Source organism: Aspergillus tubingensis (assembly GCF_013340325.1).
Source record: "Aspergillus tubingensis WU-2223L DNA, scaffold_6, whole genome shotgun sequence".
Taxonomy (NCBI): domain Eukaryota; kingdom Fungi; phylum Ascomycota; class Eurotiomycetes; order Eurotiales; family Aspergillaceae; genus Aspergillus; species Aspergillus tubingensis.
In genome coordinates, this window is record NW_023336280.1 from 222,123 (window position 1) to 248,170 (window position 26,048).

General features: G+C 50.2%; 10 protein-coding genes across 10 annotated transcripts; 7 read left to right on the plus strand and 3 right to left on the minus strand.

The window, feature by feature from the left end:
• Window positions 1-1,025: 1,025 nt before the first annotated feature.
• On the plus strand, window positions 1,026-1,623 carry AtWU_03839 (hemerythrin domain-containing protein; the record flags this gene model as incomplete). The annotated part of the gene is made up of 2 exons (XM_035498950.1): window positions 1,026-1,115; window positions 1,180-1,623. 2 exons carry the CDS (start codon window positions 1,026-1,028, stop codon window positions 1,621-1,623), a joined length of 534 nt encoding a protein of 177 aa, XP_035354843.1.
• Window positions 1,624-2,359: 736 nt separating this feature from the next.
• AtWU_03840 (glutamine--tRNA ligase) lies at window positions 2,360-4,367 on the plus strand (the record flags this gene model as incomplete). The annotated part of the gene is made up of 3 exons (XM_035498951.1): window positions 2,360-2,807; window positions 2,861-4,209; window positions 4,284-4,367. 3 exons carry the CDS (start codon window positions 2,360-2,362, stop codon window positions 4,365-4,367), a joined length of 1,881 nt encoding a protein of 626 aa, XP_035354844.1.
• Window positions 4,368-4,995: 628 nt separating this feature from the next.
• On the plus strand, window positions 4,996-7,018 carry AtWU_03841 (endonuclease/exonuclease/phosphatase family protein; the record flags this gene model as incomplete). Its single annotated transcript, XM_035498952.1, has 4 exons — window positions 4,996-5,665; window positions 5,726-6,094; window positions 6,157-6,602; window positions 6,689-7,018. The coding sequence occupies 4 exons, from the start codon at window positions 4,996-4,998 to the stop codon at window positions 7,016-7,018; spliced, it is 1,815 nt and encodes a 604-aa protein (XP_035354845.1).
• Window positions 7,019-8,348: 1,330 nt separating this feature from the next.
• On the plus strand, window positions 8,349-9,805 carry AtWU_03842 (polytopic membrane protein; the record flags this gene model as incomplete). The annotated part of the gene is made up of 5 exons (XM_035498953.1): window positions 8,349-8,495; window positions 8,554-8,658; window positions 8,723-9,120; window positions 9,186-9,250; window positions 9,315-9,805. The coding sequence occupies 5 exons, from the start codon at window positions 8,349-8,351 to the stop codon at window positions 9,803-9,805; spliced, it is 1,206 nt and encodes a 401-aa protein (XP_035354846.1).
• A 1,003-nt stretch (window positions 9,806-10,808) lies between these two features.
• On the minus strand, window positions 10,809-12,710 carry AtWU_03843 (putative CTP synthase; the record flags this gene model as incomplete). The annotated part of the gene is made up of 3 exons (XM_035498954.1): window positions 10,809-12,387; window positions 12,455-12,590; window positions 12,686-12,710. 3 exons carry the CDS (start codon window positions 12,708-12,710, stop codon window positions 10,809-10,811), a joined length of 1,740 nt encoding a protein of 579 aa, XP_035354847.1.
• A 1,338-nt stretch (window positions 12,711-14,048) lies between these two features.
• AtWU_03844 (sulfotransferase family protein) lies at window positions 14,049-14,819 on the plus strand (the record flags this gene model as incomplete). Its single annotated transcript, XM_035498955.1, has 1 exon — window positions 14,049-14,819. One exon carries the CDS (start codon window positions 14,049-14,051, stop codon window positions 14,817-14,819), a length of 771 nt encoding a protein of 256 aa, XP_035354848.1.
• A 2,481-nt stretch (window positions 14,820-17,300) lies between these two features.
• AtWU_03845 (threonine aldolase) lies at window positions 17,301-20,110 on the plus strand (the record flags this gene model as incomplete). The annotated part of the gene is made up of 12 exons (XM_035498956.1): window positions 17,301-17,373; window positions 17,420-17,524; window positions 17,574-17,609; window positions 17,658-17,740; window positions 17,793-17,969; window positions 18,025-18,094; window positions 18,151-18,401; window positions 18,454-18,682; window positions 18,730-18,959; window positions 19,009-19,342; window positions 19,393-19,730; window positions 19,784-20,110. 12 exons carry the CDS (start codon window positions 17,301-17,303, stop codon window positions 20,108-20,110), a joined length of 2,253 nt encoding a protein of 750 aa, XP_035354849.1.
• Window positions 20,111-20,300: 190 nt separating this feature from the next.
• AtWU_03846 (SDR family NAD(P)-dependent oxidoreductase) lies at window positions 20,301-21,188 on the minus strand (the record flags this gene model as incomplete). The annotated part of the gene is made up of 1 exon (XM_035498957.1): window positions 20,301-21,188. The coding sequence occupies one exon, from the start codon at window positions 21,186-21,188 to the stop codon at window positions 20,301-20,303; it is 888 nt and encodes a 295-aa protein (XP_035354850.1).
• Window positions 21,189-22,585: 1,397 nt separating this feature from the next.
• Window positions 22,586-23,806, plus strand: AtWU_03847 (monooxygenase; the record flags this gene model as incomplete). The annotated part of the gene is made up of 1 exon (XM_035498958.1): window positions 22,586-23,806. One exon carries the CDS (start codon window positions 22,586-22,588, stop codon window positions 23,804-23,806), a length of 1,221 nt encoding a protein of 406 aa, XP_035354851.1.
• A 541-nt stretch (window positions 23,807-24,347) lies between these two features.
• AtWU_03848 (glycosyl hydrolase 10 family protein) lies at window positions 24,348-25,730 on the minus strand (the record flags this gene model as incomplete). The annotated part of the gene is made up of 5 exons (XM_035498959.1): window positions 24,348-24,779; window positions 24,842-25,050; window positions 25,124-25,263; window positions 25,314-25,540; window positions 25,590-25,730. 5 exons carry the CDS (start codon window positions 25,728-25,730, stop codon window positions 24,348-24,350), a joined length of 1,149 nt encoding a protein of 382 aa, XP_035354852.1.
• Window positions 25,731-26,048: the final 318 nt, after the last annotated feature.

Consider the following 26,048-nt stretch of genomic DNA (forward strand, 5'->3'; position numbering starts at 1 on the left):
TCGCGATGCTGCTCCTCGTATTCAATCTAATTATCCCTCACTGACGGAGGGGTTAATTATCTGGCTTGGAGATCTACACTTTCTTGTGCGTGGCTTACCTATTGCTTCTCTTCTATTGGTCTTATTGTATGATGTCTTACCAACCGGACCATGGTTACCTTGTTTTTACATTCATGAGGATTCATTTCTACATATTGTTGCCATTGTCGATCATGATCACTAACTCGTGGAACATATGACTGAGGAAGGTATACTCCGAACTCATCCCAAGAAACATCATTCGAGAGAAGGTACACACGTGCTAATTTTGTTTTCTCTTTTCCTATACCTCTATAATCTTAAAGGTTGAACTGCCGACTGACGATGATTCTTTTTTACCTTTCTTACACTACTCTCTGCTTTCGAATATCAATACAACTGTGATTATACAAACAGGTAAGGGGAAGCGAAGCGCGACCTCGTACATCTGGTTCTCTTACGATCAAGTGCATATAGCAATTCACAGTCTGAAACATACAAAATAAACCATGAGAATATTCTAACAAAGTACAAATGATTATTCCCTCTTATTATTGACATTAATCTCCTATCTTCTAGTATAAATCATGGGTGGGGTGAGTACTTAGCCCTGATTGGTCATGGCTTACAAATGAGGGCCAAATCATTTTCTCCCGGATTCAAAGATTACAATTTCTTCCCCGCAGACTGGTGGATTGTAGGACCAAAGATACTATGCCATTGCCTGTCACGACGCTCAACGACGATCCATATTAATGAGATAGACATACAACAGTACATGGTAAGTAACCTCTGCGAGCCCCTCTCAAGGGAAGGTGATCCGATGTTGATTGCTTATGTGAGAAAGTATCCGCACTTGTAGTCTTGTTACACTGCATACTGAACCCCCATTCATGTTTCACGCCAGTCGCCGCATAACTCTGCTGCCAATATCGTCTCTCTCGTCCTTGAGGCTGCGCCCTTATCTGCCAGGCCGGCTATTGACGAACGCAGCTGCAACGCCCATCATGACCAACCCCGAGCAGCAAAATGAGCCGCCGCTATCGGCGAAGGACTTCAAAATATACAATCGAGCAGCGGAGCAAATGGAGTACTATGTAAGTTATTATTTCGATTTAAGGCAGGCGATCGTCTCGTTTACCACTAACCCATTCCATCCAGCATGGACTCCTCCGTCTATCATGGAACATGCTTTGGGAGGCCTCGACTAGCGGCCGACTACCTCCGTATATGAAAATGCGGCAATTCATTTCCGAGGGACTGCGCTTTGCTCAACATCTGGAGATTCATCATAGTATAGAAGAGAACCATGTCTTCCCTCATTTGGCGAAAAAGATGCCCGAGTTCCGCACGGGGCGAGGTCGCCAAGCTGCTGAACTCTTGCGGCAGCATCGGCAAATCCATAAGGGACTGGAAGAGTTCCAGAAGTATCTAGAGGAGTGTCAGGAGGGAAAGCAAGAGTTGGAATTCGATATATTACGGGGAAAGATGGAGGGCTGGAGAGAGGTTCTTTGGACGCATTTGGACCAGGAGGTGAAGACCTTAGGAGCAGAGAATATGAGACGGTACTGGACGAAGGAGGAGATGCCGAGGATACCCATGTAAATTATCAATGATCTTATACAATATGATTTGGTAGATGTTTGATTCAAGAAAGGCTGGGTATAGAAACCTTTGCGATTCCGTTGTAGTCGCTGTACTCTTCGAATTTTTGCATTGAAGGCTGAATAAATCAGCACTAGGAGTAAGATTCCAGTGTCAAATAGTACTTCCAATCAGGTCAGACTTGGTACTAGTATGTCGCCTGAAAGACTCTTATCAATTGCTAACATCTTGTAGGAAGAAGTAGTATTGTTGTGCCCACAACTTTGTAGTAACCCTCATAGCCCGGGCCAACATATATATCACCAGAATTACCGTGTAGTAGAACTGAGTGATAAGCACTCGTTTTAGTAACCACGAGGAATTCAATCAAGTTGAATCTTGAGATTATTCGTTATATTTTATTTATTCTATATTATATGGCTAGTAAATGGAACAACGGTTCCAATGAGAGTCATTCAGAGCCTGAATAACAAGGCAGCTTGAAATCTCACGTGACGGTGCCCGATGATGACATAAGCCGCCACAAAAGATTCCCCTCCCCCGCCGATCGCTGATAACCAACATTCTGGTGCTGCCCATCCTTGACTCACGCGACTCACGCCGCTCGCTCTCTCCTGGCATTTAGCTTGAAGTAGCTTCATCCGGGAATTGCTGCGGATATCCTCTTCTCGAGGCACTAATCACCCATTAATACCCACTTGTTGCGCTTGGAGGACCCCTCCGACAAAACGTCAAGATGGCGGACGCAATCGCGGAAGCCACTGCCAAGCTCCAGCTCGACGAGGAGACCGGTGAGATGGTCTCCAAGGGCGAGTTGAAGAAGCGCATGCAGAAGCGTGCCAAAAAGGCCGCCAAAGCCAACGCTCCTCCGAAGCCTGCTGCGACCCCGAAGCCCCAGGGCCCCGCGACTCCCAAGCCGGAGGAGGCCCCCATCGATCCGGACGCCATGTTCAAGCAGGGCTTCCTTGCCAATGTCTACAACGAGCGACCCGTTACTCCCTTGACCCGATTCCCCCCGGAGCCCAATGGATACCTGCACCTGGGTCACTCCAAGGCCATTGCGATCAACTTCGGCTTCGCGAGACACCACGGCGGAAAGACAATCTTGAGATTCGACGACACCAACCCCGAGGCAGAGGAGGAGAAATACTTTACCGCGATTGAGGATATCATTGAGTGGCTCGGTAAGGCAGATGTGAGCATAATCATGCGGACATGACTGACCGACCACACATAGGATTTAAGCCGCACGCCGTTACCCACTCGAGTGACCACTTTGATAAGCTGTACGAGCTCGCCGAGAAGATGATCAAGATTGGACGCGCATATGTCTGCCACTGCAGCGATGCTGAGATCAAGTTGCAGCGTGGTGGTGAGAAGAACGGCCCTAGGTTCCGCTGTAAGGACGCCGAGCAGGACGTGGAAACCAATTTGCAAAAATTCCGTGATATGCGCGACGGAAAGTACGCACCTCAGACGGCGTTCCTGCGCATGAAGCAGGAGCTTGACAACCCCAACCCGCAGATGTACTCGGATCTGGCTGCCTACCGTGTCCTCAATGCGGAGCACCATCGTACTAAGGACCAGTGGAAGATCTACCCTACCTATGACTTTGCCCACTGCCTGTGCGATAGTTTCGAAGGTATTACCCACAGTCTTTGCACCACCGAATTCGTGCTGTCGCGTGAGAGTTACGAGTGGCTCAACAAGACCTTGGAAGTCTACGAGCCTATGCAGCGTGAATACAGCCGCATGGAGGTCAGCGGAACGGTCATGAGCAAGAGAAAGCTGAAGAAGCTTGTTGATGAAGGTTATGTGCGTGGTTGGGACGACCCCCGTCTGTACACCCTGATCGCGCTGCGTCGCCGTGGTGTTCCCCCGGAGGCCATCCTCTCCTTCATCAACGAATTGGGTGTGACTACCTCCAAGTCCGTCATCCAGATTGCTCGTTTCGAACAGTCTGTTCGTACCTACCTTGAGACCCGCGTTCCGCGTTTGATGCTGGTCCTTGACCCCGTTCCCGTTGTCATTGAGGACTTTGAATCTCTTGAGGCCCAGGAGCTTGACTTGGACGTGCCATTCTCGCCCAAGGACCCTAAGATGGGCTCCCACAAGCTTCCCTTCACCAAGACCGTCTACATTGACCGCTCCGACTTCCGCGAGGAGGATAGCAAGGGTTACTTCCGTCTCGCCCCCGGCAAGAGTGTCGGTCTGTGGAGGTCCCCCTATCCCCTCAAGGCCACGACCTTCACGAAGGATGCCGAAGGAAAGGTCACGGAGATCCGGGCCGTTTTGGACCGCTCTGGCGCAAAGCCCAAGACGTACATCCACTGGGTCCCGGACAACTCGCGCAAGGTGGAGGTTCGCATCCACGACCAGCTGTTCAAGTCGGATGACCCGAACTCTGTGGAGGGTGGCTTCCTGAAGGACATTAACCCCAACAGCGAGACCATCTACAACGACGCCCTGATTGAGGCCGGCTTTGATGAGGTGCGCCGCCGGGCTCCCTGGCCCGAGGCTGCGGGAGAGAAGACCAAGAGTGGACCGGAAAGTGTCCGGTTCCAGGCGATGCGTGTTGCTTACTTCGTGAGTATCCCTGACAACATTTCCTCATCATTTATTTTTTCCGCTTTGAGATCCATTGCTAACCGGTATGCCAGGCGGTCGATTCGGATTCTACGGATGACCGGGTTGTGCTGAACCGCATCGTTTCCCTGAAACAGGATGTGAGCAAGAGCAGCTAAGAGGTCTTTTGACGAATGAATGGGATTAGATTTTACGCGTGATGGGATCAGGTACCGGGCAGAGGGAAGGCGAAGAAGGAGTTAGAGGAGGCACAGGCCACTTTGCGGTCGGCAGGCTTCACGGTGTGCCAGTTGCAGGAAACATAGATTTGGGTAACGAATGTCATGTGGCTGTGAATAGCGAGCATCATTGGCAGGCTTTGAACTGCAGTAATCAGCAAGAAGTTTCTTCCGCCGGCTCTATCTTTACTGCTCCCACTACGGAGTACTCCAGTATAATCAGGTACAATATGATCTCCCGGTTTCTTCAGGGCCGTCGGCTCCGACCGACGTGACATCGGGGAGGTCTTGGCTGCATCGGATGTCTCAAACGTGGGTGTTTCGATGGATTGTCAGTGGCTGCCAGCATTCTTATCTTTATTAACAGTAATTTCCCACTGCCGCCCTCGATACGGGTGTCTGTTTGCTATCTATACTACTGCTATACACTGATGTAGAGATGTACCCTATCAAGCAATATTCAACCCCATGGCAAACAGTCGCCTTATAAAAACCCTGCTCTCTTCACAATGCCGGTATTCGCTTTCAAACAACAATTCGCTAAGCGGCTGCAGATCTCTTGCACACCATGCGCATGATCCCCTCGCTGTGTGCGGCAGCCCTGCTCTTTCAGGGTGCGCTGGCCGTAACCATCCCTGAGATCAATGGCGACCGATACGTTTCTTCCTACAAAGGAAAAAGTGTCTCCGGTGTCAAGGGCCTGGTCACAGCCAAAGGCTCCAGCGGGTTCTACATTCGCGCCACGAATGCCGATTCAGACTCCAGGACCTCCAACTCTATCTATGTGTATGGAAGCAGTGGAGTGTCGAAAGTCACGGTCGGCGACATTGTCACCCTGAGTGGAAAGGTCGCGGCATATCGATCCTCGTCCAGCTACGTTTATACAACTGAGATCGAGTCTCCATCCGACATTGAGGTGCTGTCCAGCGATAATACTGTCACTCCCATCGTCATCGGAAAGGGTGACTTGGATCCTCCTACTGAGCAGTATTCTTCCCTGGACAATGGCGATGTCTTCAGCCTACCCGGCGGTTCGAGCCTGCTTTCCACTGCAAATCCTGTTTTGGACCCGACCGAGTATGGCATGGACTTTTGGCAGAGCCTGAGTGGTGAACTCGCTACTTTGACTGGACTCACAGCCATCAGCAAGGCCAACTCTTATGGCGATACCTGGGTAATTGGGGACTGGCCGGTGACGGGCAAGAATGACCGGGGCGGGCTAACCATGCGTGCAAATGGTTTGATTGCCCTACTCCGTTATTCTGTCAAGTAGTTACTGACATGGTGTTTGACTGTAGACTCTAACCCGGAATCCATCGTCATCGGATCTCCATTAGATGGGACCAAGAACCCAACTGATACCAAATTGGGAGACAACCTCGAGGACATAACTGGAATCATCACGCAGGCGTATGGCTTCTACACACTCCTGCCTCTGACTGCCTTGGAGAAGACCGGGTCCAACACCACGGAAGCCACGGCAACGAGCCTCAAGGCGGACGGCACCTGCAGCTCCATCACTGTCGGAGATTACAATGTCGATAATTTCTCTCCGGACTCGAGCACCATGAGTGGGATTGGGGGGCATATCGCCAAGTATCTGAACAGTCCGACCGTCCTGTTTCTACAAGAGATCCAGGACAACAGCGGAGCAACTGATGATGGCGGTAATCTCAACCCTCTCCACAACAACATGATAAGATCATGTCACTGACATTCATGACACCAGTCGTCTCCGCCAGCCTGACACTGTCCAAGCTCGCTAGTGCGATCGAAGAGCACGGCGGAGTCGCGTACAACTACACTGACATCGACCCGGAGAATGACACGAGCGGCGGAGAACGCGGCGGTAATATCCGGCCAGCGTACCTCTATGACCCATCGGTGGTACGACTGCGAAACTACAATCCCGGATCCAGCAATGACTCCACCTCCGTCCTCTCCGACGGCAATCTAAGCTACAACCCAGGTCTGATTGATCCCTCCAACGAGGCCTGGGATGACAGTCGCAAGCCATTGGTAGCCCAATGGGAGACCCTGGATGGCAAGAACACCTTCTACACGATCAACGTGCACTTCACCTCCAAATATGACAGCACTTCGCTGGAGGGAGATCCGCGACCCCCGGTCAACGGATGGGTGGAGAACCGCGTGGACCAGGCTAAAGTGGTTGCTGTGAGTACCTTTTTCGCGCTAACGATTTCTCTCATCTTGGTTGTGTTTGTCTGGAACCGAACAGAATCTAACCGTGGATGGCGTAGAAATTTGTTACCTCCATACTGGAGGTCAATTCCGATGCGAAAATTATCACCGCCGGTGACTTTAACGAGTATGCGTCTGTCGAGCCTCTGGAGGTGTTTGTCTCCGAGTCCAAACTGCAGGACCTCGAGGAAGTTACTGGGATTCCTGCAACTGAGAGGTATACCTATCTCTATAATCAGAACTGCGAATCATTGGACCACATGTATGTGAGTTCCGCGTTGACGTCTGGGGCCAAGATGGAGCATATCCATGTCAACACGTGGGTGTCGACAGACGATGAGTTATCGGATCACGATCCCACCGTTGCCCTGTTCAACATGTGCGAGTAAGCACCGCCAGCTGTTTCTCTTTCCATATGCTTCGAACCTTCTATTCGGGAGCAAGCAGTCGCAAGCCCATGCTTAAATGAGAAGGGTCCGCAACCCCGATCTAATCGAGCTAAGACACATGGCAGCACAATAAAATCTTTTATCAGTGGAGCTACAAGCCCATCGGACAAGCAATACTTGAATAATTGAGTTTTGCGTGTCTCCAAATATTTATTAATCTCGTATTGCCGCGTAGCGATGTGTGCCTGGCATGGTTCGTTTCATTTTCATTGCTTCATCTGTGCGGCTCGACCCACTGCCGCATCCGGAGTTCATGACTCGAGCACTACTGTTCTTGCCTGAGGCAGGAAGCAGAAACACAGCGAATGTATACATGCTAAGTGAAAAGCTATACTATGCATTAGGAGACTCGTGTGAAATTCTGCGTTGAACTTGTTGTCTTACTTGTACCTCGGGATGAGCTGCATTGATGGAAACCACAATGGGCCAGGCGCTGCAAACAATCTCAGTAGTTCCCCCTGACAATTTCCTCAAGACCCTGGTCTAGATCTCAGCAACCCTTCGTGATCTTATAATTAACCGTGCAGCATGGCATCCTCAGCGCACTACTAACAGGACTAGTCAGGTGGCTGGCTGTAGCGTCGTCTCTGCTCGTCCAGTGAGGTCCTCAACCCCGAAGGCCTGAGCGCCAGGGCCAGTGGACCACCATTCAGGTAAACAGACAACAAACAGCAAAACCTCCGAACCAAAGCCGACTCACAAACCAGAACAAACACGAGAATCACCGAATTTCAGTGGTAGCGACCAGCCAGTGGCCACGTTCAGCGGCGGATCCCACGTGGTTCAGCTGAAAAATTCGGCCTGCGCCCCGTCGCGAGGACCCACTTGTAGTAGGCTTCTCTCCTCTCTCCGAGTCTCCAAAGTCTCAACTGTGGACTCCCAGATCGCTAATCTAAGATCTCATCTACTTCCAAACGGGCGCACAAGCACAGTTCGCCCCCTTCCCCTCACAGTATCATCTGTTTTACGGTTCTTATCCTGCGCAAGTGGACCTCAAGCTTTCCGTGCTGTGCCGTCTCATCCAGTCAGACCTGTTCCCATCGGTGTCTCATCCATGGGTGTTCCAGGAACCCTAACGCCCATGAGCGGCGTCGCTGAAATCGTCGGCAGTTGAGTCTAACCATTCTTTCGCCAGTCTGGTACGTCACGTTCGCTTATGGCAACTCTTGTTTCATAATATATTTTTCCATCCCATTGGATTCCCGCAAATGTTACACTGTCGCTGCTGTTGCTGTCACTTCTCGCCTGCTGGCCAGCTCACATAACCATCATGGCCGTGGATCGGTCATTAGAAGTACGAGCAGTAGCTGCTGTCTTCTTTGCATTGGCGTCTGTGACGACGATTCTACGATGCTATGTCCGCCTGGCAGTTGTCAAGGCGTTTGGGTGGGATGATGGGGTTATGGTTCTGGCATTGGTGAGCTACCTTCTTCCTCTACAATTCTAATGAAACAATACACTGACGTCGGATATAGCTCTTCTATGCCATGTTCTCGGGCTGCATGATCGGAGGCAGTCTGTACGGTACAGGGAAACACTTGACCGAGTTAACCAATCACCAGCGGACGACCGCAATGGAGGTAAACACTGCAACCTCACAGCATCATTCCCCAACCCCAACCGCTGACCAAGATATGATGGTAGTACTGGTTCTACTGCGACATCGGCTACGCTCTTGCTTCCATTCTCTGCAAGATATCCGTCAGCATCTTCATCCTGCGCGTGACAATCGACCGAACCCACCGGATAACCGTCTGCCTCGTCGGAGGAATTGTCGTCATCGCCGGTCTCATCTTCTTCATCATGGTCCTCGTGCAATGCCACCCCATGTCGTACTTCTGGAACCAATTATCCACCGCATACAAAGGTCCCGGATCTTGCATGAACATGCACATCATCGTGGGCGGATTATACGCCTTTAGCGCCTCCTCTGCGCTGTTCGACCTCACTATCGCTATTCTTCCGATCCTGCTAGTCCGGAAACTCAACATGAAACGTGATGTAAAATTTGCTGTCGCTGGACTGTTGGGTATGGCTTGCGTGTATGTACCTATACCCTTAGTAACCTCCACTCAACCACACATACTAACCCACTTGAAATGAACAGTGCCTCCATCGCCGTCTTCATCCGCATCCCCTACATCCACACCCTCTACAGCGTCGACTACCTCTGTACGCCTTCCCCAATAACCCCCCACCTTAGCAAACCACATCGAATACTAACAAAGAATAACAGGGGCAACAACCCCCATAGCAATCTGGTCCAACATCGAAACCGGCCTAGGCATCTTCGCCGGCAGCATGGCAACCCTCCGACCAATCCTCCGCAAATTCAACCCTTCAACCCGAGGCAACGAATACACCTCCGATCCGTGGCCAAGCACCCGCAACAAGCAACGAAACTTCTCCGTCCCGCTCCGCTCCCTCGACACCAACACTACGCGCACACCACCATCTGAATTCGACGATCGCATGGCGATGCACGCCCACGATGAGCGGTTATATGGGACGACGATGTACAGTGTTGAGACGGGGGAGAGGGTAGATACGGATGTGGATGTGGTTGACGGTGGGGAGAGTGGACATGGACATGGTGGCAGGGTGGATGAGTATCCGATATTGCCCAAGAATGGGGCTACGGTAAATGGTGGTGGGAATGGGATCGGGATGAAGTTTCCCGGAATTATTAGTGTTAGAAGGGAGGTGTTGGTTACGACTTCTGCTTAGAGAGATGCTTTTTTTTCTTGTGGTTATTTGTTCTTGTTTTTGGGATGGGATGGGTTGGGTTGGCATTGGTGGAGTTGGGTATATACCATTTAATTTTCATTATTTTATTCTTTCTATAGAATATATCTTACATCAATATTGGGTTGGTAGTAGACTATTGATTGTTATGTTGTTGTAGGATAGATCGGCAACGGCGATATTCTCTTTGTATGTAGCAGCCGAGCGATCGTCCCAAGGGTCTGTCTGGTTTATGGCTGATCTGCAACGGGTCGCAGGGCTAGATTGAAACTCTAATCACGGTCGGTCGGTCGGCCAGGGGGGGGGGTCTTCGCATTGCATGCTATAGTTATTATTGAGTTTGGGATGATCCGTACCGAGGTAGTAAATCATTCGTTGGGGAGGAGTGATGAATGTGTGCATTTGGTTGGCATAAGGAGTATTTATGCTGTGGTGGATATCGCGCATAGAATACATTGATTAGATGATGAATAGGTACGAGATATGCTCAGTTATGGCTTGTTAAGTATGTGTCGAGAGCATTACACCTAAGCAGTAGAAGAAGAAGTGTACTCCTGAGTAGTAGAAGTGTTGGCACCATATCTAATCTATTGTATTGATTTAATCTATCAATGGACCGGCCGTCTCAATACTTTTATATTATAGTGATATCACGTAGTCAAAAAGCCCTGCAATCTCAACAAAAGCATAACCTGAGGAAACAGACAACTTCCGACATATTATTTTCGACTCCTTTTTGTGCAGCGTCGTGAATCTGACCTGATTGACCTGGGTGACGCTTCAGGTCTTTGTCAAGGGTATCCTCCCCACGCGAGTCTGCCATAGACCCCAAGTCATATGGGTCGGGGCTGGCTCACAGCATAGAGCAGAGCAGCATTCAAGACCTGCCCCAGACAGAAAACAGAAAAACCCAGACGGTGTGTACCGTCAACAGTATCCTTCTCACCAGAACTCCAGCAAAATACCGCTCCTCCGCCAAAGAGATCTATTGCTTCCGGCCAATGCTCCGCTGACCCTGCACAACTGCCTTGGAGACCTCATCCAGGCAGCCCGCAGCGGCGGCAAAGAAACCGAGGAAAGCCCGGCTGGGGCTCAAGACCCGACTGAGGTACTCGGGGTGGAACTGGACACCGACGAACCAGGGGTGGTCCTTGATCTCGATGATCTCCATACGCTCGCCCTTGGTATCCTTTCCGATGAAGGAGAGACCAGCCTTCTCGATCTGCTCGATCATGTCGGGGTTGACCTCGTAACGATGACGGTGGCGCTCCTCAATCTGCGAGACGGAAGGTCCGTACAGACCACGCAGACGAGACCATTCGGTGTTCTCCTGGAAGACACAGGGGTGTCTGCCAAGACGCATGGTTCCACCAAGCTTGCCCTTGTCGACCTCGGGCATGTAGACAATGGCGTGGTTCTCGGCCTTGGGGTGCAGCTCCTCACTGCCGACATCCTTGATGTTGGCGACGTTGCGGCAGAACTCCAGCACGGCCAGCTGCATACCCAGGCAGACACCCAGGAAGGGCTTGTTGTTGGTACGCGCCCATGTGATGGCCTTCATCATACCCTCAGTACCTCTGTTACCGAAACCACCGGGCACCAGGACACCATCGGCCGTGCAAACCGCGTGCCAGGCCTTGTGGTAGTCGGCGGGAGAGGCGGTGTCATCCTCCAGGTGCGACGAGTCGACCCAGATGATCTGAACCTTCTTGTGGCAGTACATGGCCGCGTGCTCCAGAGCCTTGGAGACACTGATGTAGGCGTCGTGGAGGGAAGTGTATTTGCCAACCAGGGCAATGGAGACGGAATCATGGAGGAAGTCCTGACCACGAGCAAGGTCGCACCAGTCGTTCCACATGCGGCTGCCCTGCTCCTTGCGCTCAGGGGTCTGGGGGATCGACTTCAGGTCGAGCATATCGGTGATGGTGCTGATCAGCTTCTGCTTCTCAAGAAGCATGGGCACGTGGTATGTCGTCGTGACGTTGTGCACGGCAATGACCTGGTGCTGCTCGACGGAACACATGTTGGCGATCTTGTTGATGGTGCTATCCTCCAGAGGTTGCTCGCAGCGACAAGCAATCAGGTCGGGGTTGAGACCAGCACTCCGCACATCGCTGATTGCCCTCTGCGTGGGTTTCGTCTTCTGCTCACCACCAGGTCCCGGCGGGATGACGGGCACATAGGAAACGTGGATCTGGACAAAGTTGCCCTTGCCGGCCTTTCTCTGGAGCTGGCTCAGAGCGTGGATGAAGGGCGCACTCTCGATGTCACCAACGGTACCACCCAACTCGATGATGCAGACATCCGGCTCCGCCTTGGATTCGTCGACGGGTATCTTGGCTACCCGCTGAATCCACTCCTGAATGGCATCGGTGACGTGGGGCACGACCTGGACGGTCTTACCGAGATAGTGGCCGATGCGCTCGCGGTTGATGACGTGCTGGTAGACCTTTCCGGTGGTGATGTTGTGATCGCGGGAGAGAGAGGAGAGGAGGTAGCGCTCGTAGTTGCCAAGGTCGAGGTCCATTTCACCACCGTCGTCTGTGACATAGACCTCACCGTGCCTAGCATAGTGGGGGTGATGTCAATAAGGTGTATCACCGAGAAGCCGAAAGCCACGCAGATACTGACTCAGTAGGTGCCATTGTGCCCGCATCGATGTTGATGTAAGGGTCGATCTTGATAGAGGTGACGGCCAGACCGGTGGTCTTGAGCAGGAGACCGGTGCTGGAGGCAATAATGCCCTTGCCCACGCCGGAGATGACACCTGAGGAACGGGCGGGTTTCGTTAGCAAGAGGGCACAAGGCGAGGGACCCTGGCAACTCCGCTGGTTTCCAGCCGAGCCGAGCAATTGAGCTTACCTCCGGAAACCAGAACGTATTTCATCTTTGCAGCGACCGACGGAGACGGAGTGGTGACAAGGGGACGTGAGCGATACCGCGGAGCAAAGAGTCAAAGAACGAGGCGAAAAAAAGTTCGATTTGTGACCCTCCCGAAGCGGTGGGCCTGGTTGGTCAGGTGACTTTCTTATCTTATCGGGTTATCTTATCGGCCTTACAGCGACAATTGGTATAGCTGATACTTTCAAAGCCAGTTGAGGAGACAAAGCTGGAAATTAAATTGTCATATGTAGCTTCAATTGGTATGCATGGTAAAGGCTTTTATTTAGCAACATCATGTTGTTGTGTCCTTCTCATCTGAGTCATTCCATCCCAATCTGTATTCATCTGTATTTTAAATCTGCTCTGATTGGCACCCGTGTGACGCCAAGCCCAGTCAAACGGTTACATTCGGGACTTCTGCCTGACGATGCTAGGCAGCACTCCTCTTGTATCATGAATAATACAGTCTATTGCTTCACTAAGTTGTGTATCATTTTATACAGTTGCCCTAAGAAAAAATAAATGATTTAACTTTTCCGGGTTTCACTTCGAGGAACAGTTTGTAGGTAGTACATAGTTACAATCATTTCGTCCTGATCCAGAATCAACTGAAGATATATTTTCCCATGGGGTAAAGTGGTCCTACTGCTCTGTTACTTAACCCCCCTCTACCAGAGGACTAAATTGAACAAGCAACACCACTATAACTTCAACTTTCATGAGAAAAAGCTAATTATGATTTATATTAATATCATCAACATAATCATATAAGACAAGAGATAAGAGATGGAAAATTTCATAACAAAAAAAAGAACAAAAAAAAAAAAAATTTCTTTATACAGATCTTTGTGGTATCTAAGATAGTTATGAGCTTGATTTAGTACTTCCAAATCATTCCCTTATATCCAGGCTAAATTATCACCGCCTTTTCGCCCCCAACAAACCTCGTTATGGCAACAAAGAAAGGCATTCATTTCCCTGGAGCCCATTTAAGCGATTCAGCCAAGTAAGCGATTCACCCAATCATTTTCAAAGGCTACATGAACCTCTAATTCTGTTTCTTCCTAGTTGGACGGAATAAGAGAGGCTTAGTGTAAGCACTAACAGTTAGTAACCAACGCAGGATTGCCGGCGATCAACCATTTTTGCTTGTCTAGCACCAAACCTTCCGACCGACACAGCCTCACGTTCTTATAACTAGCTTGCAACTCCCTTTCCCCAATAGAATTGTATTTTATAGCATTCAATTCCTCGAGCATTCAAATTCCTCACAATTAATTGTGTTTTGACCCGAATATACGCGCCCTAGACTCGAATTCATAGGGATTGTGCAACCATCAATATGGGTCAAAAAGCTTCAACCCCTCAACCAGGGGCCAAATTACAAGTCATCGGTGCAGGTCTCTCTCGCACCGGTACGGCGTCCTTCAGCGCCGCCTTGAACATTCTTCTTGACGGACCTGTCTACCATGGTGGTACGCAGATAACAATGGGTCCGTCAACCGAGATTAAATCATGGATTACTATTCTACGCGACTGGCTATCAGGCAAAAATCACCAGAAGGTTCTTACCATGATGAAAGACCGAACAGATGGCTACGTTGCTATAACCGACGCTCCTGGCACTCAGTTCGTGCCAGAGCTCTTGGAGATTTATCCCGACAGCAAGGTTATCTGTACAGTTCGCGATCCTGATGCATGGGTCAAGAGCATGGCCCAGATTGAGGGATTGGCTACATTGTGGTTTCTACGCGCTGTTCTCCTCCCACTTCCTGGAATGCGGCACTTTGTCGAGTATATCTCGGTCTTGCAAGCGCAGTGGGATAAGGTGTATAACAATGAGCGTGCGTTTGATATCATATGGTATCGACACATTGAGTGGTTGAAGGAGATAGTGCCCGAGGATCGTCTGGTGTTCTACGATGTGCGGGAAGGTTGGGAGCCTCTTTGCAAAGCCTTGGGGAAGGATATACCTGATGTTCCATTCCCACGGATCAACGACTCCAAGGCTATTGATCAGGTTGCGCAGTATCATATTAAGCGCGGGCTAATGAGATGGGCGGCGGCCTTTGCGTTGGTAGGGGCTGCTACTGCTTGGTTTGTGCGCGGCTGAAAAAAACCCAACAATGATCATTGAAATTGTGTTATAGATAGTCAACCGTGGACATGGATATATGAATAAGATCATGTGTATACTTCAATTATCACTGCAGCAATCATATGTGACTTAGGTACTATCACTCGCTAGTAATAGTAGGGAGATAGGGATCATCCATACTACGTGGATTTATCTGCTGAAAAGTGACTGGGATGGTTGCGATTATCAACCATAATTACTTAATCTACATGTCCCCAAATGCACACGAAGCACTGAGGGAATAAGAAAAGGACCGTCACCGAACCAGACACCTAACTTGGGCATGGAAATGCCAAAGAGAATTTGTCACGAGAGCCCCCAGTTTGGGTATTGTAAAAGCAATGCAGTCAAGCAACCATTGACTAACGATACAGACGCATAGCTAATGTACAGGATTCTTCTTCCGGAAAGGCTTTTATCTGGATCTACAGCATATGGTGAAAGAAACTGATAGCAAGGAAGGAGGCAACGCTTGGATCATTTGAAGACACACCTTTCCAGCAATAAAAACCACCAACCCTACCATTTGCCCGGAAGGCTGCAAAATATTCGTCGATTTACTTTTTACTCGTCGACCGGTCGCTGTGCTAAAGCGGCTTCGAAAGTTATGACTGCAAGGGGGCGAGCATCCCCAACTTCCTTACGACGGGCCGCAGAACTCAAGATCTGTTTGGTCAAGAATCCAGCGAGAGCTGAAGAACCCTCATTTCCGGTGGCAATGGCTCGTCGGAATTACATGCACATTGCGGATCTTACATATTGACTTGGCAGCAAGGTTTTAATCACACCTACGGATCCGAAATTCTCTTTCTCACGTCGTAGTAAGACGACCGGGTCTCAGGGTTCAGTGGTCTTGACATCGTTGTCTTTCTGAGCTGAATGACGCTGTTTGTAATGCTGTACATGGTTGGCCTTTGACGCTCATCAGAGGTTATAACATTGGCATACCGCCCAAGGACGGGGTATGTACACTGGGATCTCTACTGTTCGATCATCGATGGGAATTTGAGAGCCACAACCGTGGCCCATGAAGATAAGCTTAGTGGCTATTCTACGGCGAATTTCATGCAGTTGACGATCTGTCAATGGGTGCGACCGCTCCAGCGCAGCCCGGCTCAATCACCCCCTCACATATTCTGTTGTGCCATCAGCTCATGGTAGGACAATACAACTACCCAAGCAAGGGTGCTTTGCTACGATCGTGGAAGATGGTCAACCTGAGCCAGGACTAATCAGGCTCATATTGCAGCAAGCCGGATACGTAGTCCTATGTTGATGCACCAGGAGTTTGTTGGCCGTGGGTCTGCGAGGTTTATCGGATAACGACTTATTGCTTCTGCGCGATACATGGAACATATATCCATTATTGGGCTCATGGTTGTACCGCAGACCGGTTGAAGCCTTGATATGACTAGATCGTACGTTGCACAACGAGTTCCCTCCTTGCTAATGTTTCAGATGCTCTACACTGGACAGATACCGGAATCTGATATGGGTTAGCGATACTTTCCGCAGTTGCAGAGCATGCCTGTTCGTTTATGGTTTCGGTATCATTAGCTTCGCTCCTGGCAGGAAGTAACAATGACTAGGACACGTCTTGCAACATGTTCATCTGTACCTTGAGTAAAGGCAGATATATACATGGTTAAGGGATCGGCCTATGTTCACGATTGCTGCCCGATAAGACAATCAGCCCCGAAAATCCGAGATCAGCCTCTTTCTAGACTGATACGTACGTCTGATAGCCAGTAATAGTTCGTCTATGAGTAAATATGTCGCAACCTAAACAGTCTGACGCAATAGTCATCACCTTGTCACACAATCCTACGCAAGATGCAATATACCCGTGGCATTCTTATCAAGTAATCGTTCAATTTTAACCACGAGCCGATTAAGCAACAGGAATGACAAGCATATTAACATTCGAGTTGGTTCTCTACGTGCTTACCTTAAGAAATGGATGCTAAGCAACAGTACTGGAGATCTAATTGTCGTCATTGTGCGCCTATAGAACTGCTCATAGTTTCGCCTTACCGTGAATAGGCCATGGCCCAACGCCTCATACGTCAACTCTATAGCCCTATGGTGACTCAGGGCACTCCATAGAGACATGAGAACGATGGGAAGGAACTCCTCTAGTAGCTATACTGGGATTGTTCTCAAAGGCAGCAAGTCCCGGTTATGGGAAAGGAGAAAGACTACTGACGAATGAAGTTGACTGAATTGAACAAAAAGCTGCAAGGGTACTTATCTACGCCAATGTAGGTAGCTGAAAGGAGTAGTGTTTAACTGTAAGCTATCCATAGCAGGCTAAGTTGCTATCGAGCCTCCCATATAGTGAGTATCTTATAACTTAAAGCAGATTCGTCGCCCTCCAACTTTGACTAATGGCAGACACTACTTACAACGAATTTTCTATCTAGAACCATCTCAAGTCACTCAACGCTCCATCGCAACATGTCTCTCTGGACAAACTACCAATCGCTCCCCACCACGCAGTGGGCTCATGTATTCAGAACCCGGGGTGACAGTATGGACATCAATATTTGCTAGCAGAGCCATGCTAAGAAGAACAGCTATCGAACTCAAGGAGATCCCTGTTGGGAACCCAGGCCCCGATGAAGTGTTGGTCCAAATGGAATACTCTGGAGTCTGCCACACTGACCTCCATGCTTGGAAAGGTTGGACTGCTTTGATCTCAGCTCTAAGCATCATTACTTATCAGCTTAGGGGACTTTCCTGCTACCCCGAAAAGCAATCTCGTCGGTATGTCGCATCTTTCCCATGTAGCGAACTGGTTCCAACGATGACTAGGCGGACACGAGGGAGTTGGATTGGTTGCCGCCGTCGGCTCGCAGGTAAACGGCCGTCGCATTGGAGACACCGTCGGAATACAGGTATGTTCTGTTCGCATGGCTTAACTAAGAACAAAGAGTAATGGCATGCTAGTGGATTAACAGAACTTGCGGCGTGTGCGAGTTTTGCTCTACCGGGAGACAACCGCTCTGCCCTAAGCTTCAGTTGTCGGGGTATATGGTCGATGGGACCTTCCAACAGTATTGTATTTGCAAGGCTGACAATGCAGTGCGCATTCCGTCCGGCATTTCGCTAGAGGCTGCTGCTCCGGTATGTTTGCGACTGTCTACTTCGAAATGGCGGTCTAACTCAGTGCACCGTCTAGGTTCTTTGTGCCGGAATAACTGTATACAAGGCTCTCAAAGAAAGTGAAGTCCGACCAGGAGAGATAATCGGTAAGTATGATTTTGGCTTTACCGACTGATTCATCACAGCTGATTCATGCGACCAGCCATTGTTGGTGCTGGCGGAGGATTGGGATCATTGGCTTGCCAATATGCCAAAGCATGCGGACACAAGGTCCTTGCCTTATCCTCTGGGGCCGCCAAGAGGCAAATGTGTTTATATGACCTTGGAGCGGATTACTTCGTCGATTACAAGTCGCCAGACGTTGCAGAGGAGGTGAAGCGCGTCACCGGTGGCGGACCGCATGCTGCGATGATAGTCTCATCCGTGGAAGAGCCGTTCCACCAGGCTACTCAGGTGATTTGAACGTCTCTATAATACCCTGAAGGGAAGCTGATATATTCTCAAGTACATTCGCCCTGGCGGAACAATTGTAGCTGTCGGTCTCCCACCTGGAAAGATTTGCACCGACCTTTTCCATATGATTACCCAGAGGATCAACATCAAGGGCTCCTATGTGGGGAACAGGGATGAGACGGAGGAAGCACTTGCTATCATCATCAAGGCCGGCATCAGCGTTCAATACGAAGTTGTGGATTTCTCTGAGCTTCCAAACATATACGATCAGATGGAAAAGGGTATGTTCAATTGTGAATATACTAGGTCCAGTATTGACGTCTTCCAGGAACGATGAAAGGACGAGCCGTGCTGAAGATTGGAAAGACGCTCACAAGGGGCCCTGAGCGCCAGTTGAGTCTCTGCAGAGACCTGCATTTCTCGCCAAAGCAGACAAATGGCATGAATGGCTTTACAGCCAAGAGTGCCATTTCGGGGGCCCTTGAACGAGCTATTGAGCGGGCCGGAAGAGATTTCCGGTCTGATACTGTGACCGTTCCTACTGAGGCCGTGATGGAGGTGTGTCTCACTCGCACAAATCCAGGCAAATGCTGACTTAATTCTTCAGGCCATTGTAAATGCCTCGACCTTTGGGGATGACATCTATGATGAGGAAGGAGACGCAACAGTGAATGATTTCCAGGACAAGATTAAAGCACTAACTGGCAAAGAAGCAGCCCTATTTGTCGTGTCAGGCACCCAAGGCAACCAGATCTGCTTGCGCACTCATTTGCACCAGCCGCCTCATACAATTCTTCTTGACTATCGTGCGCACGTCCAAACCTGGGAAACTGGTGCAATCCCTGTTTTGTCCCAGGCCACAGTGACGAGCGTTGAGCCGAAGAACGGTGTTCATTTGACCCTGGATGATGTGAAGGATAGGATCATTGAGGAAGGAAATTGTAAGAAAAGTCTCCCCAAAAGGAGGCCAACCTTACTGATACTGTCGCAGTCCACTTCCCTCCCACCCGAGTTGTCTCCCTCGAAAACACCTTGAGTGGCTCGATCCTTCCATTGAAACATGCCAGAGAAATTTCGAACTACGTCCGCAGGGTTCGTGTGCCCCCAGGCCGGTCCCCCATCGCCATGCATCTTGATGGAGCCCGGTTGCTGGAAGGTATAACTGCAGAGGGAGTCTCCGCCCGCGAATACCTTGACTGCTTTGACAGTGCCAGCATCTGTATTTCCAAGGGCTGCGGTGCTCCAATGGGCAGTGTTATCGTTGGTACTCGAGAGTTCATTGACCGCGCGAAGTGGTTCCGGAAGATGTTTGGAGGCGCAACTCGACAGGTAAATCCCACAATAGTCCAAAACATTCGGATTCATAGATACTGATGAGTTAGACTGGGATGATGGCCGCTGCTGCCACCGCGGCGATGGAGCACACTCTGCCCCTACTTCCGAAAGTGCATGCGCTCACCCGGCGCGTGGCCGACTATCTCCATCGGATCGGGTACGAGTTCCTCATGCCAGTGGACACTAACATGATAGTTCTCGATCTGAAGAAAACTGGAATTACTGGAGATGATATCGTGTTCTACTGCAAGCAGCAGGGTTTGTTGGTATTCCCCAACGGGCGGCTGGCCTTCCACCACCAGATATCGGAGGATGGGGTTGCTCGGCTTCAGAGGGCGTTGTTGGAGTTGATTACGGATAAGAAGAGATTCTAAACTTGACGAGAGTATGAAGGAGAGTAGTAGATACTTGATGTGGCAACTACTGGAACTTACTGTTGATGTTGTTAGATTTCCCATAGACAGACTGCAAGGCCGTCTCACAGACAATATGAATGTTGATTCCCTGTTCTACACCCACGAATCCTCAGTATCGACACATCTAGATATCACTAATACAGACCAACTACTCCCCAATATTCATCTCCTCAATCCCCCTCGCCGCCCTCTCCTTCCAATCCGCCCTCCACCTCGTCAACGCGGGCCTCCCATGAACCACATCCCCACACGACCACAACATCCTCCTCTTATCCAAATCCTCAGAGACCTCACCATCAGGACAAACAATATAAAACCTCCCCTCGGCCATTCCCCGACTCAAAAACTCCACCACCTGCTCAGGAAACCACGCCCCATCCGGCTTCTCCGTAAAATGCCGCCTCACCATCCCGGTATACGTAAACCCCGGAACCAGCAGATGCACACCGACATTGGGATGTTTCTCATACAGACTATAACTTAACTGCTCGGCTATACTCTTCACCGCGGCTTTGGAGGCATTGTACGCCGGATTACCCGGCGGGTTCGTAATACCCTGTTTGGACCCCGTCAGGATAATCGCTCGCGGGGATGTAGTGTCACGAGTCATGTCGTCGAGGAATGTCGCTATGCCATTTGTATAGCCCAGTGTGTTCACTGCGAGGGTTCGTTGGAAGTAGAATGGGTCTGTCCAGGCAGTTTTGCCTTCTGTGGGTTGGACCATGGTGCCGGCGTTGAGGAAGAGGAGGTCGATTCCATTTGGGTAGGTGGTGGTGATGGAGGTGTGAAGGGATTGCCAGTCGGAGGAGTTGGAGACATCGATATGGTGGGCCGATGTTGTGGTCTTGAAGGGGACGATGGTGGAGGGCAGAGTTAATGCTACAAATTTGAGGACTTCTTGGTCGTTGTCAATGAGGATGAGGTTCATGCCGTGTATGCGGCAGAACCGGGCTGTGGCTTGGCCGATGCCCGAGGCGGCGCCGGTGATGAGGGCTGTTGCGCCCGGGCGGAAGACGGGGTGGAGGGTGGAGGACATGGTGTTTCGTAGTGGGCCTGTTTTTCTCTTGTATTGTTCGGGTGATGGTGGGTTTGGGTGTTGTTGGTGTGAAGATGGACGGAGGGAGAGGATGAGGGGGTGAAAGTGAGGGGTTGTTGATGCTAGATTGCGGAGACGGCGATTCGGGCTTCCGAGGGGGGTTGCCGATGCCGATGGATGGATGGCTTTACTGTGTACTCACTGTGTAGACGCGATATATGCAGAGGCATAACAGGGGTGTGGGGAGAGGGGTTACCCGAGTACTTTGTACTAGTTAGCTTGATCATCGGATGACGGTTATTAGTATGAGTAGCGGCCAGAATGAGGCCCGAAAAGGATGCTCTAAATGCAGATCCCCAGGAAACTGCCAGTTGCATGTTATATTTGAGACCAAAAGAGGTTAAATAGGCAGCTAGCATGTGTTTCTAACAGTAACTCTCCGTTGATGGGCTATTCCATTGGAAAATTGTAAGTAGCTAGTTAAACACGGTGCTTTCTGGACGAAATCTGGAAGCCATGAGAATGAGAATCCCGAGTTGAAGAAAGGCACTAATGTGTATGGTTCTATCACGTATGGTAGATACCCAATTTATTTTATTCCCCGTGCTCATTCAAGTGGCTAATGTGCCACACCAGGAACAATCTCCTGAAATAAGGGCTTGGCTGTTCTTCTTAATAGACATTGATTATCCACGGGCGCGTATCCGCGGACCTTCCGCTCCTCGCCCGGAGCTAGAAACAACGCCGACGGACATAACGCCGGTGTCAAAAAGCCACATCATACTTTTATACCCTGGCAATAGCAGGTCTAATAAAAGTTCAGATGTTACTTGATGCAGTAGCTGGATAGAAAATAACACGCTAGAAGATTGGTCAGGACCACCCGCGGACGGAGTGTAAACATGCCGAAGCCATCAACATCTCCGCATTCGGACAGCCGGCTGTGCTGCGTGTGATACATCAATAGACGGAAAATCTGTCTGATAGAACAAAAGATGGTGACTGCTCTGTACATAGAGGTTGGTTGCAAAATGGCATGGTCATCAGACACAGCATGATTCATAAAATCTCACTCGGACGCCTGAGTCGACCCACGTCAAACCAGCCAACTACCCGTCTCACCCTTCACCACCGACCCTCCATAGCCCTGTCATATGCGGGGCTTGCAATATGTAGCACTCACTATCCACCCTAATCCGGACCAGAATCAAGTATCCAATAAACATCGGCAACAAGCCATGTGCCGTCATGTTCTCGCGCTCCGAATTTCCGTTGACGGGGTCCGCGCCCTCCAACCGACATGACTTATTTAACCAGCGACATGCAGCCCATGACATGACATTCACACATCAGAGAAAGAACAACTACCTAGCTCACCCTCCTCATCAAAAAACAAAATGAAAGTCCTCATCTGCGGCGGCGGCTGCGCCGGCCCCGCTCTCGCCTTCTGGCTCTCCCGAACCAACCACCAAGTCGTGGTAGTAGAACGCTTCCCCCAGCTGCGCGACAAAGGAGCGCAGATCGATCTCCGCGAGCAAGGCATTGAAGTAGTCCGACGAATGGGTCTGCTCGACACCATCCGCAAGCACTGTGTCCACGAAGACGGCTTTACCCTCGTCGACGGCAATGACCATGTCACAGCACTAATTCGACCAAATACATCTGGACATGGATCGCAATCTTTATCATCCGAATTTGAGATCATGCGTGGTGATCTAGTCCGGATCTTATACGACGCTACCAAGAATAACGTGGAGTATCGGTTCAACACGACCGTGGAGCGCTTCGAGCAAGATGATGTGAAAGTAACGGCCTCCTTCTCGGATGGGACGTCCGAGACGTTCGATCTTCTGGTCGGTGCAGACGGACAGGGCTCGCGAATCAGACGAGGGATTCTGCCACCAGATGCACCTGATCCGTATCTCCATCTCGGTATCCACGCAGCATACTGGTTCGTTCCGCGAGAGAAAGGTGATACCAATACCTTCACGACGTATGTGTCTCCCGGTGGACGGGCGATATTCCGCCGGAGTCACAGTCCCACGACATCGCAGGTGTATTTTATGCTGAAAGACGAAGACCCGTCGCTTGCGTCTATTCACCGTGCGTCAGTGGACGCGCAGAAGGAGTTCTGGATACGGCGCTACCGCGGGGCAGGGTGGCAGACGGAACGGTTTATCGAGGGGATGAAGACGACGGATAATTTCTACTCGCAGGAAATAGTGCAGGTGAAGACGGAGACGTGGTATAAGGGACGGGTTGTTTTGTTGGGGGATGCGGCTGCCTGTCCGGCTGTGGTGACGGGGATGGGGACGACGGGGTGTCTTGTTGGGGCGTATGTGTTGGCTGGGGAGATTAACAGACATGCTGGGGATGTGGGGACGGCGTTGAAGAGTTATGATACTACGTTGAGGCCGTTTGTGAAGGAGATTCAGAAGTTGAATACGTCGATGGTGAAGATGTTCTTCCCAACTTCGTGGTGGGGAATCTGGTTGCTGCATTGGTTTGCGGCTGTGATGTGTTTCCTGAGGATTCCGGAGCTGTTGGATAGGATGGGGAGTGAGGAGGTGGGTGGTTGGAAATTGCCCGAGTATGAGGAGTTGTGGGCGCAAAATTAATTTGTATCTACTGAAAAAGTAGGGCTGTAATAAAATCTCTACTTCTAATATAAGATTATAACAAGAATAGGGCTGTAATACAAATTTGCAGGATATCGTAGTAGAAGATTCAGTGGAAGCCTTCCACAAGACCTCTTATATCATCATCACTAGCATTTTCTATAGGAGACTGTACTATAGTAAGTACTACCTGGAATGTATAATGATTAGGAATTCGGAGAGTGGCGCAGGCGAGAAACTCTCACATCACTGGGAATGGTGACCCTCTCAATCAACTTGGACTTTAACTTTCAAGTATAGATGAGAAAAGCTTTACCATCCCTTCAGTCTCTTTCCAATAAATCATCTGCGCACTCCCTGCTAAGTGATGATAATTTGATGTATAATTATGGTGATAGTTAAAGTTCTGTATAATAATCCTTATCATACTATCATTGAGTGATTAAGTGTATGTATGTCCATATCCATATCCATAGCCCATTCCCAACTCCGCCCATCATTAATTCCATATCCATACTCCATCATTAATTACTATAGTCCATTACTCCCTCCTCCCCCAGTCGAACCTCCCCGTCCCCTCCGGCTCCTTCCCTGCCGGCTCAGTCTCAATCACCGTCTCCTGAGTCACCGTAATATCACGCATCTTGCCCTTCTTGCCCGTACCCACCAAGCCCTCCTCATCACTTCCATACCCGGCTGTAATGGTGCCTTCGTGAACCGACAACCTTGTGCGAGACTTCTTCGTAGCCGTTTGTGTATTCCCTTCCCGACTGGCCAGCGGATACGACTCGCCCCGTCTCCGACCGTAACTGCCTGTCCCCCCTCTCGCTGAACTGAACAGCACGCTAAGTCCAATTTTGCTTGCTCCCTTGCGAAGCAGAGGTTGTATGATGGGGAGATTGGCCACGACAATGGAGACGAATGTCTCGCGACATGCCCATTGACTTCCTGCGACGGCGCCGTCGGGGCCGGCCTGCGGTCGTTAGTTATTTATTCGATGAATTGTGGGACGATAGTTGGTGAAGCAAAGCGTACCGTGAGGATAGTCACGGCGCGGATAATGCCTGCCATAATGATAAAGGCCGCGCTGCTGAAAAGAGCCATGAGTGTGAGCTTCTGGCGGATACTGATTTTGACGGCCCAGAGGAGCGGAAGTGGGATGGACATGAGGTAGAGATCGGTTATGACGTTGGGGATGACGACGATGAGGACGCTTAGGGTCGATTTGGTCGGTTGGCAGATGTCTAAGGTAGGACGTCTGTTAATGGAATGATCTCAAAGGGTATAGCTGCAGCAACGAGAAGATGAGAAACATACTGCCTGGGTTGGGGTTGATTTGCCAGTTCTTGTGCATGGGCTGACAGCCCAGCACAATGGTCAGACCGACGACCAGATAAGTCACGCCGAGGAGGATGTATGCGAAGCGGACTCGTGCGGGGAGATGGTTCAATCCAGATCTAGACAGTCGTTTAGCTTGGCCGACATGTAATCAGAGCCGATGACATACGTGAGGCGCGAGTAGTAAATGGCGACGCAGAACTTGATCAACCACAGAATCATGGCGTACAACGACCATCCGATGATCTGAATCTTAGATCCCCATTGCCGATCGTAGTACTCTTTCGATGCTGGGTCTACGGCCGCTCGTTGCTCGTCGGTCATGTAGCTGTTCGTGAGACCGTTGAATTTGCTGCGGACAAGATGCGCTGCGACAGTTTCGCCGATAAAGACGGCCTGTGTCGGTTAGGACGGAACGGTCAGAATGTCGGTGTAGAAGACATACACCTGCCAATGGCATCAAATAGTCATCGACGGCAAAGTTGAGGGGCCCGCCGACTTGCGACCAGCGGACATAGATTCGTACGATGATGAAGAGCAGCCCCAATGACAGGAGGGTGAACGCCTCCGTGTCCCCATTAGCCATGGTGAACTGCCAGACTGGATGTACTCAGACAGAGTACAAAGGAGGTGACGCCAGTGCGAGAATTGTGCGCATATTGTCTTTATAACCCATTTCGGGGTCGGTTCTTCTGCAGAATAGAAAGGGGCACACGAGGATGCAAATCATTCATATTCTGGAATGCCAAGGGCATCCATCTAAAAGAGATTTCCTGACCGACACCCAAGGCAATTTTAGAGCGAAATGCTAACTTTAAGTGACAGGCTTTTATTGGCCGTGTGTTGGACATAGGGGTGAAGGTTAGTTCTACCGCGTGCGCTAGAGCCACGATCCGGGGAACGA